This window comes from Lissotriton vulgaris, unplaced genomic scaffold (assembly GCF_964263255.1).
Source record: "Lissotriton vulgaris unplaced genomic scaffold, aLisVul1.2 SCAFFOLD_4546, whole genome shotgun sequence".
Lineage (NCBI taxonomy): Eukaryota > Metazoa > Chordata > Amphibia > Caudata > Salamandridae > Lissotriton > Lissotriton vulgaris.
Window position 1 is genome coordinate 99,328 of NW_028247009.1, and position 18,701 is coordinate 118,028.

The 18,701-nt window shown below is 44.5% G+C and overlaps 1 protein-coding gene across 1 annotated transcript in view; it reads right to left on the reverse strand.

Moving 5' to 3' along the window:
- LOC147665673 (E3 ubiquitin-protein ligase TRIM39-like) overlaps positions 1-18,701 on the reverse strand; it is a gene marked incomplete at its 3' end in the record, with an annotated part of 100,079 nt that overhangs the window by 67,001 nt on the left and 14,377 nt on the right. The window contains exon 2 of the mRNA XM_086949606.1: positions 8,979-9,074. Coding sequence (XP_086805732.1) covers positions 8,979-9,074 — 96 coding nt within the window. The remainder of the gene's footprint in view (positions 1-8,978; positions 9,075-18,701) is intronic.

Genomic DNA, 18,701 nt, shown 5'->3' on the forward strand with positions numbered 1-18,701 from the left:
GCCTTACGTAGCGAGCGCGATGCAAATGCTATTGTTTCTTCCGCTCTTTCTCCGCTCTGCATTAGAACTGCTCCCAATCCTTTCGAACTGGCGTCAGAGGTTAGCACGGTCTTCCTGCCAGGTATAAAAGATTTGAGGTTCGGGGCGTCAGCTAATGCCTTTTTCGTATCTTCAAACTCCTTCTGGCACTCCACACTCCAGTCGAAAGTCACCCCTTTCCTGAGCAGGTTGCGTCTGACAAAGTTCTGCACAAATTTACTATAAAATTCCCCAAAAAGGATTTTTTTTTCACCTTTGCTTTTGGGTGGGGCAAGGTTGATAATTGTGTTTTGAAGATCTTATTTGGGGCGAATGCCCTCCATTGTCACCCTATGGCCCAGAAACTATTTCAGCACAGCCAATCTTGCACTTTTCCTTCTTCACCGCGATTCCTTGTTCTTTGCATCTCTCCATGACCTGTCTTAGCCTGAGCTTGTGTTGTTTGCCATCCCCTTCGAAGATCAGCACATCATCCGGGTAGCACATAACCCCAGGAATGCCCTTAAGGAGGTTGCTAATTATCCTTTGAAACAACGCTGCGGCAGACACTAGTTCAAACGTCATCCGCTTGAATTTGTATGCCCCCCATGGGCGTAATAAAGGCTGTGAGTTCTTGTGAGTCAGTGTGGAGACTGACTTGGTAGTAGGCCGAGGTCAGATCCAGTGCGGTGAATACCTTTGCCCCCCTCTAACGTGCTCATCATCTGCGAAATGTTCAGCAGGGGGTACTTATCAACTATGACTTCCTTGTTCAACGCTCTAAGATCAATGCACAAGTGCACTGTCCCATCTCCCTTCTTGGCTGCAACAATGGGTGCCAACCACACAGTGGCCTCTACTGGTTTGTTCATCTTCAACCTGCACAACTTCTCCAACTCCTCCCTCACAGCCTCCTGTTTGGAAATGGGCAGATTCCTAAACCTGCCTGAGACAGGTTTGGAATTTACTTTGAGTTTTATTCTGTGGGCATAGTTTCTGAGGCAACCTAATTTCTCTGTGAAGACCTCTTTGAACTCTTCCTCTATCCCTTTCGGGGTTTTCCCCACCTCCTGTACTAATATCTGGGGATTCTAGTTAGGATTGACGTAGATGTTCAAGTCTTTTTGGGCCTGCCACCCCAGTATGTTGTCCCCCTTCTTGAACACATAAATCTTTGCGACCGCCAGCCTGTCCCTGTAGCCTACCGTGCCCGAGAAGTAACCCTTCATTTGTATGGGCTTCCCACCATAACCTCCCGGTGTTACATCCATTTTCTGCTGTGTCAATTTACCTTTTGACACTTTCTCAAAGTCTTCTGCGGATATAATTGTCAGTTTGGAACATGAATCAAACATCGCTTCAATTTTAGTCTCTTCCACAGCTATAAAATCCTTAGGATTGCCACCGACTGACCCTGAACCTGTAACACTATCTCATCAAAGACATGGGTAGTGCCCTCCCTATTCTGTTTCCTGTAATTAGCATTGCTTCTGCAGCATTGTCTGAGGTGTCACCTCCTTCCACACTTGTTGCATGTTGTTTTTAGGGCGGGGCAGTCCCTGACATTCGCCAAGTGACCCGGTTTGCCACACCTGTAACAGTTTCCTTTGAAACCCCAACTCCCCTTAACCTCTTTCTGTTCCTTTTTTAGCCCTTTGACTGCAAGCACAGTTTCACTCTCCACAGAAACTTCACTCACTGTGGCTTTTCCCTCGCTATCCTGCTTTATTTCACTCACACATTGCATCATGTGTTCGACTTCTTTCGCCACAATGAGTACTTTCCTAAGAGGCGGGTCATATTTCAGCCATAACTCCTCACGTACACGCTCAGTCTTACAAGTTAAGAGAAATTGGTCATGTATCCACTTCTCACAGGCTCCCCCAAACTTGAATGTAGCCGCAGCTCAGATACAAACTCCTCTACTGTTTCTCTCTCCTTCTGTCCTCCATTTCCAAAATGGTATTGTTCCATAATGGTGCTTATCTTTGGCAAGAAATGGATGTCTAGTTTTTTCAGACTTACCTCATTTTCATTCAACCCTCTCGAATCATTGGCATTCAGAATAGGAAGATGTTCTAATATCTATTTCCCTTCAGCACCCAGGTAATACATCAGCAAAGCCACTTTCCTTTCAAGCCCCAAGTTTGGTCAACATTCTACTGCATAATTCTGGAAAACCTTTTTCCACTTATTCTACATAAGAGCTGGCTTCCCTGGAGTGGACAGAATAAATGGTGGAGGTGTGACATTCTGGATAATGACTAAAAAGTGTTTAGATAAATGATAGAGGGGAAGGTGCCCTGTGGTATTTCCCTTGGTAATAAACGTGCAAAGTACCTTACTCTACTAAACTTACACAATACTCTAGTCTGACCACAAGTATGCAGAGGACAGCAATATGTTTTCAGGAAGTGAATGAAAGCAACTCCAGTAGCATAGAAGACATAGAAAACTAAATGAGGAGAATTAATGGTGGAAGTCCACTAGGTGGCGCAGTTTGCTAACTGATCTGTTACTGCAAGTGTCAGAGCTCCTCTCACACTCTGCTCGTCGAGTTCAACAGTCTTTTTTCTTTAAAATAAATAAAAAATTTAAAAAATTAAAAACGAGGAAAAAAAACCTCAAGTCTCCTTTGTGACTTCCCCCTCAGGTAGCAGGATAGTTCTCCCTGAAGTTTGTTCACACGCTAGATTCGGAGGCAACAAGGGCTCCTGCAAATGCCTCTCCGCGGTGTTGACACTGCGTACGATGTAACTTTTGACAAAAGCGTGTGAGGGAAGGCTGTGACAGTCAGCGTGACCGGCAGCTGTTCAAAACTCCCTTTGGCAGCCTGAGCACTGGTTCCCTGGTAATATTCACTAGTAAAGCTGTGCCGGTCATCCAGACCGGCAAGGGATCGTGCGTTGGGATAGGGACTTCGAGACAACCCACAATCTTCCCCTCAGAGCGGGAGCCACCCACCTAACAGGGTGATCTCTCACAGTTGCTCCGCAGAGTTTCCTCACCTCCAGTCACCAAAAGGTGTGCCAGTCAGCATGACTGGTCTGGCATTCCATCCGCTGCACACCGCTACGAAGAAACGCGCACACAGATACCTTGGGCACAGAGATACCTTGGGCACGCAACTTACGGTCACAGTGTGTCCACCCAGGCAAGGCAACCTCTTTGAGCGGTCCCACTGGCAGAAGTCACCCAGTGAAGCGCAAAGTGAGCGGAGCAGGGTTCCCAGTGCTGCCTCTAAACACGTCCCACTCCGATAATCTTCTCACCAATACTCCACTGCACTGATTTGACACATAACTGGCATTGATGGAGCAAGGATTTGCACGTAGAGCGACTTGCTTGTACTCAGTCCTCTCGACCTAACGCTAACGTAATAATCAAAATGTTTCGTGTACTAATAAATGCATTTCATTATACAATCAGTATCTAGGGGATGCTTGTCTATGTGCTTTTACTAACTGTAATCCGCTTGTGCCTAAAATGGCTGCTGCTACGCGGGGTTTTCTACTGCGCATGCGTCTGTCATTCTCATGTGACATGACTTATCACTCGGCTTGGAGGGAAAACTTTGCTTCTGCGCACTAGAACTGAGATAGCTGCTCTGCGTTAATGCATGCATGAAGCTTGCACTGCTGCTTTTGCTAAGCTGTTCGTTCTGCCTAATCCTAATGCTTCAGTTAAATATAAAATAATGGGAATAGAGTAGAGAAAAGTGGTATACAGTGCATTAATTTATTCCGTGTTCTAAAACTGTCTTTTCCCTTCTTACATGTAACGATAAACTGACCTGTCACATAACGCTGAACTCCATCTTTCGAGAAACTGCAACTGCACAAAAGTCTCAAGTCCAAGAAGCAGATGGCATTGAAACCGTGCCAGAATGACAGCTTTGCTAGAAGATGCGCCTGGGAGAGTGACCCTTCACCTCTACTGGAGGAAGCTGAATTGTAGCATGGACTAAACTGTAACCAATACTGTTACATTCACTGCTGGGTGGAATAAACATGCATGGGAAAATGAAATTGATGAGCGGGAACATAAAATTAGTATTCATTCTAAAAGTTTCATTTTGGTGTGGTGTGATGACCTCTCCCCGTTCTTTGACGAATCAAAATTGGGGATCCTGACACTTGCAACATTGGGGTGTGTTACTTTGCCCTAGAAAATAGTATAACTAGAGTAGGCTTAGCTAGTTAGTTTGTCCGACTTGTCCAAATAGTTGACCTGTCACTGATCCAACGCACTCAATAGGATATCGGGAGCAGAGGTGCAGGGGAGCACTCTGTCAGAAAATTCGATAACCCAATTGGGGCTCGGGAGTTGAGGTGCTGGCGCGTGGATTTGCTGACCTATTCGAGGTTCAACTGTTAGCTGCAGAGAGAGGGTCCAACGCTAACGTTCTTCCCTTTAGCTGCGGGTGCCGGTTCTAGCCGGAGGTGGTCCTGTCCGGATCCAATTTGGTCTGTACCTGTTCTGGTTTCCCTGGTCTACACCTGTTCCATCTGGCATCTGCATTTCCTGAGGTCCTGCCCTTATCCCAGCCCATGGCCAGGGTTGGTCTGTAGTGTAGTTCCTATTTTCCCAATAGGCCCTGCGCATTGGAATAACATAAACAGTAGTATCGACGTAGAAGTGCGGATCTTCCAGGCCTCCACTGACTATGCTAAACTTAATTGGGTTTGTTACCAACTAGCTCAGAGGTCACTGGAAACTTTCTTGACTGAAATAGGAAGTGATCAGCTTCCCTGGCACAGCCAAGAAGGGATTCAGTTTTCCAACAACCGTGCAACATGACAACTTTGCTCCTCAGATCAAGAGTCAATCTCTAGGGTCGTGTGAAACAATAGACAGTTATTTTACTCAGTCAGGTTGGTGCAGATTACTTTCACAATATGTAGAGAATAGAGAGACGGGCGTTGTCAATAAAAGGTAACATTTATTGAACAGTCTTTCTTCTCATACAAGAGAAATGAATTGCCAAAATTGCAAGACTTGTTATTATAAAAAGTTCGTACAGTAAGATAAGTATTGCGAAATAATACTGTAAAAGCATTGATATGGTTTCTTAGCCACACAATGATTTAAAATGAATAAAACATATATACATTCATATATACATTAGGCTAAAATACTCAACTGGTGCTTCTAACTACGCCTACCCCAGTGTACCTGACCTAAGCCTAATACTTGGGAGGGGAGTGAGTAAGTAGCTTTAAGTTAAGTTGGTTTTGCCAAGGTTTGCTTCACGAATTCTCTCTCAAGGGTTTAGTCAACACCATACCTCTGGAATAGAATGATGGAGGTCTGGTATCTCCCTCAGGACTCGATATCCCAGTCACCCGCAAGGGTAGACCAGAAACGCCGGAGCTGGATTTCTCTGCAGGAGAAAAACAGCGTCTCTTCTCAGCGTGTCGAGGAGGAGGAGGGGCAGCGTCCGCGGGCAGCTTGCATCTGCTGGGCTCTTTGCAGGGGACGGCTGTTCAGCTCCTAAGTTCACCACACCATCGTTCGCTAGTTAGCAGCGATAGCAGTAGCGATAGCAGCTATGGTATCATCAGCATGACAGCTTCTTCAGCAGCAGCGAGATAGCTGGCAGCATCAGCTTCAGCGAAACCAATAGCAACACAGCGATGGCATTGATAGCTTCAGCACAGCGTTTGCTTAAGGCAACGTTAGTAATATTTATACCTGAAAGGTGCCTTATTTGACGTAAGTTTTTGGACATAAGACGTCAATAAAGATGTCACTAGGAAGTGATCGTTTACCAGTGCTCATTAGAGTTCTATTACTAATCAAAACACAGCAAGCAGGGATTTCCAGGTTGCTGAGTTTTTATCTTGTTGAAGAACTCGGAGTGTTAATCTCGGAATCTCAGATAGTAGCTTCTGCTATGTCATTGCACTAATTGGTTGCAAAGGAAGTGGCAGAGAAAGCTATTCTGGAATGTGGCTCTGTTCGTGTGAGGCCAGAGACGAGTTTCTGAATATTGCACTTGAACGGTTATGCCAATATAGGGAATAAATGGATTTATAGCCGAATAGGGGCATAAGGTCACAGTATCGATCAGGGTCCTAGATTAGAACGCTACAGGTCTTCACTTATTTAGGTAAAAATAATCGTAAAAAACTGCCATTGCATGTTTCTTTTTCTCTCCCCTTCCTATGTTCCAATGCTAAAGTCAAGTTCTAAATCTGCTTTGCATATTATCGTTTTTATAATCATTCTCATTATCGAAATCACTCCAAAGAATTATGTATGGACTGTGACATTTAAGAATTTTCATAGATAAAAGGTTAAAACTTTCTCCGAGTCTGTGGTTATTGAAGGTAAAGGATTAAGTGAAATGTATTTGTGTGCATGCCGATTATTCTAACTCCTTTTGATCCCTAGGTCCTTAGGTATCGGTGACAAGGATTGGTAAGTCAAATGGTATAGGACCTAACAGTATATCTTGGTAGAGTATTTTATAGGGGTAACTTGCTCAAATACTAATGTGTATATGTATATGGGCCGGGTGAGTATGGTAAATGAGTAGGTTCACCCCTCACGCTCCATCAGCACCATGCACCCAACCTCTGACCTTTCTCCTCAGAACCAAAGCACCGCTCGCCCAGGTGACAGTATTTAGAACCAACAGTCTGATGAGAGAGCGGTGCGTAGCCGGTACTTCCTAGGATGAGAATAACCAAGTCTCCGGCAGAAGGTTAGGGAATAATTTTCCCTTCTTTTATCGTAATTATTCCTCTGCTCTCGTCTAGTAATATGCGCTGCACACTTTATAGCATACGTTTCCCAAAAGGCAACAGGAAACTCTCCTCGTAGTACTCACGGTACAGTTGCAGTATATCATCGGAATCTTTTATTTACGTTTGAACGTCACTTTCTCTTGTGCTCCTCTGCCCCCGAATCCCATCCTCCGTCGCCAGTGTAAAATCGAGTCAACTGGTTAGAAGCACAGGAAATGCAGATGTACCAAAATTGATGTTTATTTCTTTAGGTACAACGGAAGGACCCCAGCCACAGCTGTTCGTCTTGGAAGCCTTCTCTCACTCCTCGCAGGGAGCTCGCCTCAGAACGTTTGCCACCGTGACATTCTATAGCATTTACAGTGGTGTCAACCAATACAAACACAGGGGAGGGGGTGAGTGGCGTGGCCAGGGGATCCCCCTACAGCAGAGGATACCACACAATAGAGTTCAGGTCTATCGAGGGGTTGCTGAGCTGATATAGGGTGACAGGAAGTGCTTCTTGGTGAAATTGTGCAGGGTTCCCGCCTTGGTATTGGATGTGTGTGAGTAAAGCGTGTCTAAGCTCGGGCCAGGAACCTCTATGAGGCAAGAGGATGAAATAGAGACTACTAGTGTCCCCTGCAAGGAAGAAATGGAAGCAACCATGATAGTACCTAAACTCTGTATCATGTAAACAATAACAACCATGACAAAAAAAACGACTTGCCCAATGAAAAGAAACCTTTCAGAGCGAACAAACAGTTGCTATGCACAGTAAAACAGAGGAGCCAAGTGCACCCACCCCAACCCTGGAGCAAACTCCATCTCAACAGTCTATGCACAGGTAGTGCCCTTAAAAAACTAAGTGGTTATAGCCAGAGTGCCTCATCAAGCTGGGAGAGGTTGAACGAAGCCTCTGCCATACCAGGGTAGGTGGACTGCACAGTCATAGCTGTAACTGCAGCAGAGGATAGGCATGGTTATTTGGGGGTTGGTGGGTCGAATGGAATGAAAGGCAGGCTGGAAAACAGAGGAACAATGTAAAAGGTGACAGTCTGGGTCCCTGTGACCGGTTGGAATCCAAAAAACACAAATGCAGCATGGCCGTCTGAACGTCAGTGGCAGTTACTGCTCTGGTTAAAAACATCAGTTTGATTGTTTTTGAGTTTCCTGCGTCACTTGTCAGGATGCATGGCCACAGCATTATCAGTACCAGAACAAATAATTCTGGCATCGGAGTTTGGGAAGATTCTTTGACCAATAAGGATTGGGCCATTTTTGTGCAAGGCACACCAGCATATGCAGTGCGCTAAAGACCAGGTGCCAGCGTAGAGTGCTAGAAAGCGGGAGATGGACAAGCACAAAGGGGGTTACAAAATCAGCTAGCACTGGAGTTCTCAATGGCTTAAAGGAAATTAATAAGATACTTAGGCAGCCCTCGATAAAGCGAGTTGATGTCATTCAGAAGAGTCCTAATAATGGATAGCTCGACGGTCAAGGTACACCGATGCCCCTGTCCTGAAGTTTAGCTTGTAAAGGTTTTCCCGGTCTCCTGACTTCAGATCTCATTGACATGAGTGCCGCCGCCACATCCGAGGGTCAGGGATATCATCCTTTCTCTCACTTCCACCTTTAATTGCCAGGGGTACCACCATGCACCTCACCTCCAGTTCTATCAGGGATAGTGCCAAGCAGGGTGATCTCCAGTTAGGACTGTCAAAGGTACGGCCACATTTTTCACCTCCATTGCTGATTGCCAGGGTTGCCCCATACATCTCACCTCCAGTTGTGATGATCAGGGGTACCATAAGTCCCTCACCTAAAGCTCCGCTTGTCAGTTACCCCATGCCTCTCACCTCCAGTTCTAACAGGGGTACCTCCATGTCTCACACCTCCACTTGTGTTCATTACTGGTACCCCATGGCTCTCACCTTCAATTCTGACTGTCAGGTGTAAGCCCATGTCTCTTACCTCCAGTTTTGACCATCAGATGTACCTACATGCATGTCTTTCAACATCAGCTGTCAGGTGAACTCACAGGTCTCACACTTCCAGGTATTTCAGGATTACCCCAAAGTCCCTCACCTCAAGTTCCATCCTGAATATGCCCCACATCTCATCTCAAGTCCTGACTCTCAGACGTACCCCCTTGGTTCTTTACTTTATTTTAGTAAGAGGCCTCCATGTCTCGCCTCTCTCTACAAATACAGCCAGAAAACCTCTCACCTCCACCTCCGATGAAGTCCTACTTTGCTCAGCTTCCCATGTCTGCAGGCTCTCCAGCTCCTTTTTCAGTCGTTCCACGTGGCCATGAAGTTTTTTCTGAAAAACAGTCCATGTGTTAATCTTATCCAACAGCTATTCAGCATATCACTAGTTAGATCAATTGTTTGAAGCAAGCATGAATATTTCATCTTTGCAGCTGGCCTATGATGCTACAGACTACATCTGTTGCCGTAAATACTGTACACACGGTACTCAATTGTCATCATGTTAAATTTCCGCATTCACATGTTCTGCATTAGGCTTCAAAGGTGATCATCATCTATTATATGAATTTGACACAACATAGACACTTTGCATTCTCCTACCCCTCAGTGAGTTCTTTTGTCCTGCTTAGAAGTCTTCCTCAGTACACACAAAAGACTCATTTGCAGCCGACATGAAAATCTCAAACACTGGTACCTTATCAAGGATGGATGTCACGCACCTAACTTAAACGCCACCTCACCAAAACAGTGCAAAAAACGAGAACTAGTGCAAACCTGGCTCAACAAATAGATTTTGATGGATTAGAACCCCAAACATCCTTCCAATGCCCCGCCCTCAGATTCACACTCAGCATTGACCTGACCCTAGGGTCACACATCACCAAGAAAACCAAGGCTGTCTTTTACCAGCTCGCTCTACAGAGTAAAGTGAAAACATTCCTCCTAGACAGGGACAATATAAAATTTCCTCCAGTCCTCCTATTCCCTCATCTGGGCTGTGACAATGTCCTGCTATACAGCCTCCCAGATCCACACTGGACCCCCATTAAGGACACCTTACATGCATCAACATGCCTCATAAAGGTCATGAAAAAATATGATCACAAACTTTCCATGGGCTCCTCTAGCTAGGCAACACCAACTTCAAAACAAGCTGCATCCTCTACAAAGCCATCAAAGCATGCACCCCGCACATTTGGCTGACAAGCTTAGTATCTGCGCCAGAACACCATCAGATTGCAGAGAAAGAAGTGCAAGAAAAAAAATAAAATAAAATAAGCAAATGGCCTTCTTCATCTCTGCATCCAGTATCTGCAAAAGGCCTTCGCCATCTCTCCATCCAGTATCTTCAAAAACATGCCCGTATCAATCAAGACTGCCCAACCCCTTCTCCAATCTACAAAAGAGCTGAGGAATCACCTTTTAAAAAAAAACACTAAGGAGAGAGCGCGCGGCGACGGCTCCAAGATGGCCGCGCTCTAAAGAGCTCAGGAGCGCAGAGTGCCGTTTTTGTAGCGAAGGGACTCTAATGATTAAGTGCCAGTTCCCACAAGGCGGTATTTAGCGTCGGAAGTGGCCAGGAGTGTGCAGGTTACTTTTTAGACGTGAATATGCCACATTAGCTTAATTTTTCAACTTTCTTCTGCTACCTCAGCATTGATTTATTGCGGCTGCCATTTTGTGAATTTTCATTGCATAGCATGCATAATGGAATGCCGTCTCCTCAACGGAATGTGCTCTGGCATTAAATACACCACATTATTCTGCCAGATATAATAAATACATTGGACTCCTTTACGTAATTATTTGATTTTTATTGAATGGGGTGCCTCATTTGAAGTGAAAATCAAATGGAGTGACCCCAAACCCAAGAGAAGGGGTACCACTGGTACGTCAAATAAAAGGATTTCTCCTGGGACTGTTACATTCCCCACCAATCAGTATTGACAGTGGAAGGTTACCCTAACCAATAACTCACACTCGGCTATATCATGCATCCATTCATAACGGGTTCAATTCCTCAAAAGTGGTGAAATGATATCAAGAGAGCAACGTAACTAAAATATGAAAAATATGAAAAATACTGTGTCTTTAATAAAATTGATAATAGTATGTTCTACAGCATTTATAAAACAATTTGTATATACAAAACAATTAAAAAGTCCTATTGACCAATCATTTTAGCACAATTCTAAAATTAAAAAAACACAATATACAATAGAAAGACTGTGTACATAAATCTGAATATATGAAAGCTAACGACCAAGTGTAGTGCAAACAAATAAAAAGCATCTCTAGTTGGTTACTCCATATAGAACTCGTTAATTATCTTTAATTCATCAAGAGACACCCGTATGGTTCTTTGGATGTAACATTCAATGATGCGTCAACGCGTTTCGGTGGCTCATGTATTTCTCTATGCCACCTTCTTCAGGACAATGTGTATGTGTAAGGCAAGCTTTCTTCTTACAACGGCATATATGACCTTGCTGATTTTGAATGGCGTCCCTGGGAAACTGTTGATTTGTTTCCGGACAGGGCCCGGTAAATTACTTCGGGCAAACGAAAGTACTCTATGTTTCTAGTTGATTTCCGAATGTCCCAACGGTGTGTGACTAATCCGGATGGGGGGCAGCTGGGCACTTATAGCTCCATAGGATCCTCTATAATCGATAGGTATAATTGCTTTGATCCCGTTATAGTGATATTCCTGGAAAGAAGGCTTCTGCCGATCTTCTTATTCCATATTTTAATCCTGTGTTCGGCGTGCATACATGTCAAGCTTTAGGGATATTACTTGCACAAATGATGATGTCCAGCGCCTCCCCGGTCAGCCGTATTCAGTGCCTCATTTGAAGCCTCTTCCTTTCCAGATGGCTCCATCATCACCCTCATTGCATCTCTCCTGTTTCCCCAATGGATTTTTTATTTTTTTACAGAAGGCTGGGTCTGTATTTATTGGAAGTGCATGCTGTTTTTTTGTTTTTTTTTTCTTCTTCATTGTGTTAAACTTTCCTGAAATGCCCTGCTCTGCTCAGCTGGGACTCTGTATGCTTCTGTAGTCTGCCTTCAATTGCTTTGACATCCACACAGTAGCTGAATCTGTTTCTTACGCATATCAATGCTGCTGGGACTGATTTTTTTCCGAGCTTTTACTGACTCTGTCCCTTGCTACTCGTTTTTTTTGTGAAGGTTGGTGCCCACTCTTTCTCCTAATAAGTAATTAATTGCGTCTATCATATCCTTTTTTCATTATGGATCATTCGCAATATACCAAACATGGGGCCACAGGACCTTCTTCAGGAAGTCGCAAGGATTCTGCCGCAAACACCAGTAAGCGTATGAAGAAAGACTCCTCCCCATCTAAATCGCCTCTTCCTCTCACGTTAATGGATGTCATGGAGGAGTTACGCCTTCTTCGCCCCTTTATGTCTGACACCTTAGCTACGCTTCAAAGAATTGAAGAAAAGTGGTCAGGTTTGGATCTGAGACTCTCCGATGTGGAACAAAAGATAAGTGATGCTCCGGATGTTATCACTGAGGTTGATAGTCTTTCCAAAGAAGTCGCTCAACTCAAGAAAGCCACAGAGGACTTAGAAAAACGCAATAGGTGCAATAATCTTCGCATCTATGGTATTCCGGAGGGTTCCGAGGGATCGGACGTGATCTCCTTTCTGAAGTCTCAAGTCTTGACGATTGTTGGCCTTCCAAAGTCAATGGATCTTAATATGCAGCAAGCACATCGTCTTGGACCTCAAAATGCTGCTTCTTCTACTAAACCAAGAGGTATTATTGCCTATTTCTTGTTGTACTCTGACCTTATGGCTATCCTCAATGCTGCCAAGCAATCTAAACAGCTGTTCTAGTCCGGCCATCGGATCTTCTTCAGCCAAGATGTATCGAAACCAACAGTCAACAGACGCAAAGAATTTCTCGATCTTCGACCAGCACTGAAATCCATTAACCTTCCATATGGTCTTATACATCCCTGTTCCTTCAAGGTTACTTATAAAGACAGAACATTTTCCTTTGACGATACAGCCAACCTTCGGAAATTCATCCATACTCATTGAGGAGAAGTTATGAAACTTACTAAAACTTGATTGTCTTTTTAGCTATGTGCTAACCTTTTTACTTTATTTCTTGGATGTAATTTGTCTTGTCACGTTTCCTAATTGTATTATGTTTGTTCCTTATTCCTTTTCTATAGACTCCCTCTGTGCTGTTTTCGAAGATCCCCATCTGTATGATCATACGGTCTGACCAAAATCGTTGTTAGTTGCTCCTGTGTGTGGTAAGTCCCCTCCTTTTTGTCACATTTATTCATTATGCTTTTACATAGGAGGTATTTTTTTCTCTTCTATTTTCCCTTTTAATAGCTTTGGAACGCTTTAGGTTACTCCTCGGTGCCCCTCTTTGTGCAATGGCTATATCTGCCTTTGTCGTCCCCCCTCTCACATTATTGTTTTTTAATTTTTTGCTTACTGTGACTGAAGCCCTGGTGCTTATTGTCATCTCTTCTTCCCTACCTTCTTTTTTGGACATTTGTGGTCCTCTTCCTCCCTGCTTCTCTACCTTCCTTTATCTTTCCTTCTTCCTTCCCTTTTCCCTTCTCCTCCTCTTCTTCTGTTGTATTCCTCTTTTCCTTTTCAATTTACTCCTTTTATCATGTTTTTGTGGTTGTTGTATCTCTTTCTTTCCTCTCTGGTAATACTGTTCTTTTTACTCCTTTCTACATTTTCTTCTTTCTTTATTTCAGCCAAGGACTTTTTATTTCTCTTTCTTTGTTCTGGTTCTTTTCCCTGAATTGGTCATATGGACCATTATCTTTTGCTATTCTTTGTTCTCAATACTTTAACAACTTTTCAACCCTTTTATCTTTTCTTCTACTCTTTTTTGACTGCTCTACATTCTTTCGCCGACTCTCCTTCAATTTTCAGGAATGAGCGGCCTTCGCATTATCTCTTGGAATGTTAAAGGTATTCGCAATCCTATTAAAAAGCAACGCGTTTTATCCCATTTAGCGAGATTGAAATGTCAAGTAGCTCTGTTGCAAGAAACACACCTTACTTTACAAGATCTGTCTTCATTGCGTAAACAATGGGTGGGAGAAGCCTTCTGCTCTCCGGCTGTTAACAACAAAAATGGTGTTATCATTTTGTTTCATAAATCGTTGACTGTTCAGTTACAAAATGAGTTTCATGACACTAACGGTAGATGGTTGTATTTAGATACTATTGTCAACAAGGTACAGCTTTCCTTTTATAAATTGTATGGTCCTAATTGCATTGATTTAACCTTTTGGAAGGATTTCTCCTCACTTCTTTCCTCACATGCAACTGATGATTTAATTGTGGGTGGCGACTGTAATCAACTCATGGCTCCCTTTTTGGACCGGAAATCACTAACAAGATATGTTGCCAATAAGATGCAAAAATCCTTTCATAAAACCATCTCTTCCAGATGCCTTATAGATTCCCGACTCACTTGAATTCTCCTTTTTTTCTCCAGTGCATGCTTCCCATTCCCACTTCGCTTTCCTGGGCTTTTCTTCACCGGAGCTATTATCGCCCCAGGAGGGGCTCATCGTCAAGGGCTGTGCTGTTAAGAACTGCTGTGGGGGCAACTCGAGCATACCGCACGGGACTCCAGCGACCAGGAGTCCGTCCCGCCCACAAGCACAGAAATACCTCTCGCGGAACCCGCTGGCGCGGGTCCCGCTTCGCTTTCCTGGGCTTTTCTTCACCGGAGCTGTTATCGCCCCAGGAGGGGCTCACCGTCAAGGGCTGTGCTGTTAAGAACTGCTGTGGGGGCAACTCTAGCACACCGCACGGGACTCCAGCGACCAGGAGTCCGTGCGTCACACCACCTGTGCTGCAGCCCGCCCATAAACCTTATTTAACATCATCGCTCCCCGCTGCGTGGGACGTGCTGGGCGAAGCCCGGGCAAAGGGCGGGCCGTCTGTGGCCGTCCGGGGCTGGACGAGGCAAGGCAGGGCCTCCCCCCCGCTAAGCTCTGACCAAAGACACCATATTTGCTAGGAACAAGGTACTGTGGGGCTCCGAAGGGGGAAGCGGGGACAAAGACATTGTTTGTCGGTGGTATATCACTGCAGTTACATTTTGCGGAGTAGTGATTGCCATCTGTAGTGATAAATGGGAAAGAGGAAGGCTACTGAGGGGGGCCTTTCCCAAGTGCAGGCAAAAAAGGGTAAAAAATCTAAAAAATCAGCTCTTGCGGCCACTAACTGTGCTCTTGTTAGAATCGAAAGCATCGTTAGGGACTGTGAGGAGGTTCTGACTGGGGGCCCAAACACGAATCTTGCGGGACCACTTGACCCTCTCTCTGATGCCTTACTTCTACATCGTAAAAAAGTGATCCCTGCTATCTTCAATAAAAAAGCCCCCTACACGCCCCCGATTAGCGAAGTTCATAATCCCCTTTAAGGGCCACCAAACCTCCAGTTCCCTCAATCCAGCGAGAATACATTACAAGAGCTTGGCCCTGAAGGGGAGGAGGATGAGTTACCTCACAGCCTGGGTATCGATTGTTCTAATAGATTTGCAGTCCTGGAAGGCCTTTCGGGCGACCACGCTGAAGTCCCAATAGTTGGTACTAAGGCTTTGGAGTTAACTCCTGCTGCTGGGGGGGGGGGGTTGTGCGAACTGTTCCTATTTAAACAGGTTATTAACGAAGAAATTAGAGAAATTAGAGAATGATCTGCATTTTATTAAAAACATCTTAAAGGGGGTTGTCGACACCCAGAAACTGGTCACGATTAATGACTCGCAAGCTAAAGCATCCTTACCTCCACCTAGGGTTATTAAAAAGGGGCTAACTGCTCCCATTACACAACCACAAAATGGGGATGGCAAAGTGGGCGGGAGTCTAGTGCATAAACATTTTAATGATAATAGGGCAATAGGGCAACCCAAACCGAGTACTTAAGCTGGAATGGTGAAATCCAGATCGGAAGAAGACATGGGCAGGGGTCCCAATTCAATCAAAGAAAGCACTACAGGAGGAATGAACGTAGGAACCAGGCAGGTTATTCCGCCTATCCATCATCCTTCCTTTAGATTCAACCCTTTAGTTGTCTATATGACGAAAGTCCCAAAGCTAGGCGCAAGGGTTACCAAAGAGGATAGGGAGGCGGTTCACAACAAAGCCATACACTGGCTACGTCACGTGAGGGGGTGTCGTTCTATCATTAGAGAAGATATGGCCGTGGTGGAAAGAATGTCCCCCCCCAGTTCTTTGACTGATTGTATTAAAATGGAGTTATACAATAGGGAAATTGCGGAGAATCTGCTGGCCCTTGAATACCGGTCTTGCCCTCCCAAACACTCAAATATCCAAATTAGACACATGCCACTCTGGTCTCTTATTGGGGAACCGGTCGACTCTGTGCTCAATAGTGTGGACTGACTACCTGGTAATAGTGTTGTTGTCCCGCCCCCTTTATAGAATCATCTGCACCTGAGTGGCAAGAGACCTTGCCACCCATTGCGCAGTTGACCACAGGTTCCCTGGGTGATGCATCCTACGAACAAGCTATCCGGGGCACCCCTCTTGTGGAGACCCAGTTCTCCCTCTTTGTGAATGGGGCGGTGGACCATTTGAGGGAGGACCCGGCCGACGCCCCAGTCCTGGCGGGAGAGAAAACACCCACCCTTCTCTTCGCAGATGATACCCTCCTGATCTCAAAGATACCAATGGGCCTCCAGAAACTCCTGGACAAATTCAGCTTGTTTTGTGTAGAGCGTGGCTTAACCATCAACACCTCCAAAACAAAGCTGATGGCACTGTCCTCATCCAAAACAGTAAAAAGGTTAAACATCTCACTGAATGGGGCGCCTCTGGAGGTTGTCGAGGCTTTTGACTATTTGGGTATAAGAATTAATAATAAAATGACCTGGAACTCCCATGTCTCGAAAATGCTCCTGAACCTCAAGAGTGTGGCAGGAGCTATTGCAAGAGACCATCGAGGCTCGACCAGCAGACCTATAGCCCCGGCCCTGGCAGTTTAGGAAGGGAAGGCGTTGGCTTCAGCAGTTTATGGCTCCGAACTTTGGGGGTTCGAGAACATCCCGGAACTGGTTAGGGCAGAGAACAAGTTTTTTCGAGATTTGGTATTGCTCCCAGCCTCAACTCCTCTAAAACCACTTTTCCTTGATTTGGGAAGACGCTCAATCAAGGATATAGTCCGCCTGCGCCCTTTGTTATTCTGGGCGCGCTTGCGAAGATCAACGGATCTAGTCAATTACGCTGCGGCATTTGATGAACTCATCAGCTTGGGCGGCTGTGCCAAGATTCGATGGCTGAGCAAGCTGAAGGAGTTGGTCACGTGGTTGGGATTGGGCGAGCTTTGGCTGACTCAGTCCCCCCCACCAAAATATTTTGTTAAGAAATTGTATAGGGACTGGGTTCTGAAGGAGGAACTAGAGGGACATAGGTGGGGACCTTTGACCGATCAATTTCTGAACAATAAGTCTGCCAGAAAGTTCGAACCATTTCTGGATTTCATTCAATCACCTGGCGACAGAACACTTTTCTTAAAATTCAGATATGGAAGCATACCATTAAATTCATTTACTGGAAAGTGGAGACCTTCCCTGCCTGACCATACCTCATGTCCATGTTGCCCATGCCCCAAAGAGTCTTTAGCACATTTTATATTCGCTTGTAGAGCCTATAGGGGTGTAAGAAAACGGTGGATTAGGCCAATTTGTAGTGAGCTGGGCTTCAGACAGCACCTTAACGCCCTGCGCATTCTTACAACAGATGTTTTCATCATTGCCTTTGGCGTGGCAGATAAGATCTAAGCAGCTAAAGATGATTTCAAATGAGGGTGCTAAATGATATCTCAGGTTAACTGTGTCTGACCATGCTGCTATCCTATTTTTAATGGTTTTACTGGTTCATCCAATTTTAACTGTATATATGTTTTTAATGTACATAAAATCTGTATCCTGCTTTGTATGAATTTTAAGGGTTGTTGGTACTTGAAAGTGGTTTTTACTTTTATGATAAATGTTTTTTATCGAATAAAGTACTACAACATTCCCGTACTGACTATATTTTCCTCACTCAACATGCCTTCCAATTTATGACTAACTCAGAAATCGGTTCTATTCTTATTTCAGGCGACGCCCCTGTTATTTTGGACATGGATTACCCCTTACCTACTCCTGACTCTCGACGCTGGCGCTTTAACAACTCTCTCCTTTTAGATTCCCACTTTAATGAGCACTTTACGCTTTTTATGGAAGAATTCTTCCACATTAATCTTAATTCTACCTCTGATTTTCACTTCATTTAGGAAGCCTTCAAGGCCGCCGACAGAGGCTGTATCATTGACTTTGTATCCCGAAAGAGGAAAAAAGCCCTCTCACAATCATCTCACATCCTCAAACAAATTAAAGAACTTGAACATCTTTACTTCACCACTAACTCCTCCGAGACATTATCTTCTCTTATCAAAGCGAAAATGCAGTATAATAAACATTCGTGGGACTCTGCTTCTAATAAGCTTCTCAAATTTAACGCTAAAATGTATGGAGGATGTAACAGAGCAGGCAAATCACTTGTAAAATTATCTTAAAATCAAAAAGCAGAAATCTAAGATTATAACTATCACTGATTCTCAGGGAGTTCGTCAGTCCACTGATGCTAAAATCCTGACTGTTTTGTCCATTACTATTCTTCCCTCTACACTCCAGAATCCAGTCCTTCTACTGCACAAATTGACTCTTTCTTTCAATCTATCCCCAAGTCCCTTGATAATCCTGTGGATCACTCGTCCCTGGACATTCCTATCTCAGAGAAGGAAATACTCAATGCTTTCACCCTTCTGCCAAATGACAAAACACGCGGTCCAGATGGCTTTACTATGCGTTTTTATCTCCAGTTCAAGAATGTTTTAATACCACACTTACTTTCCCTGATTAATCACTT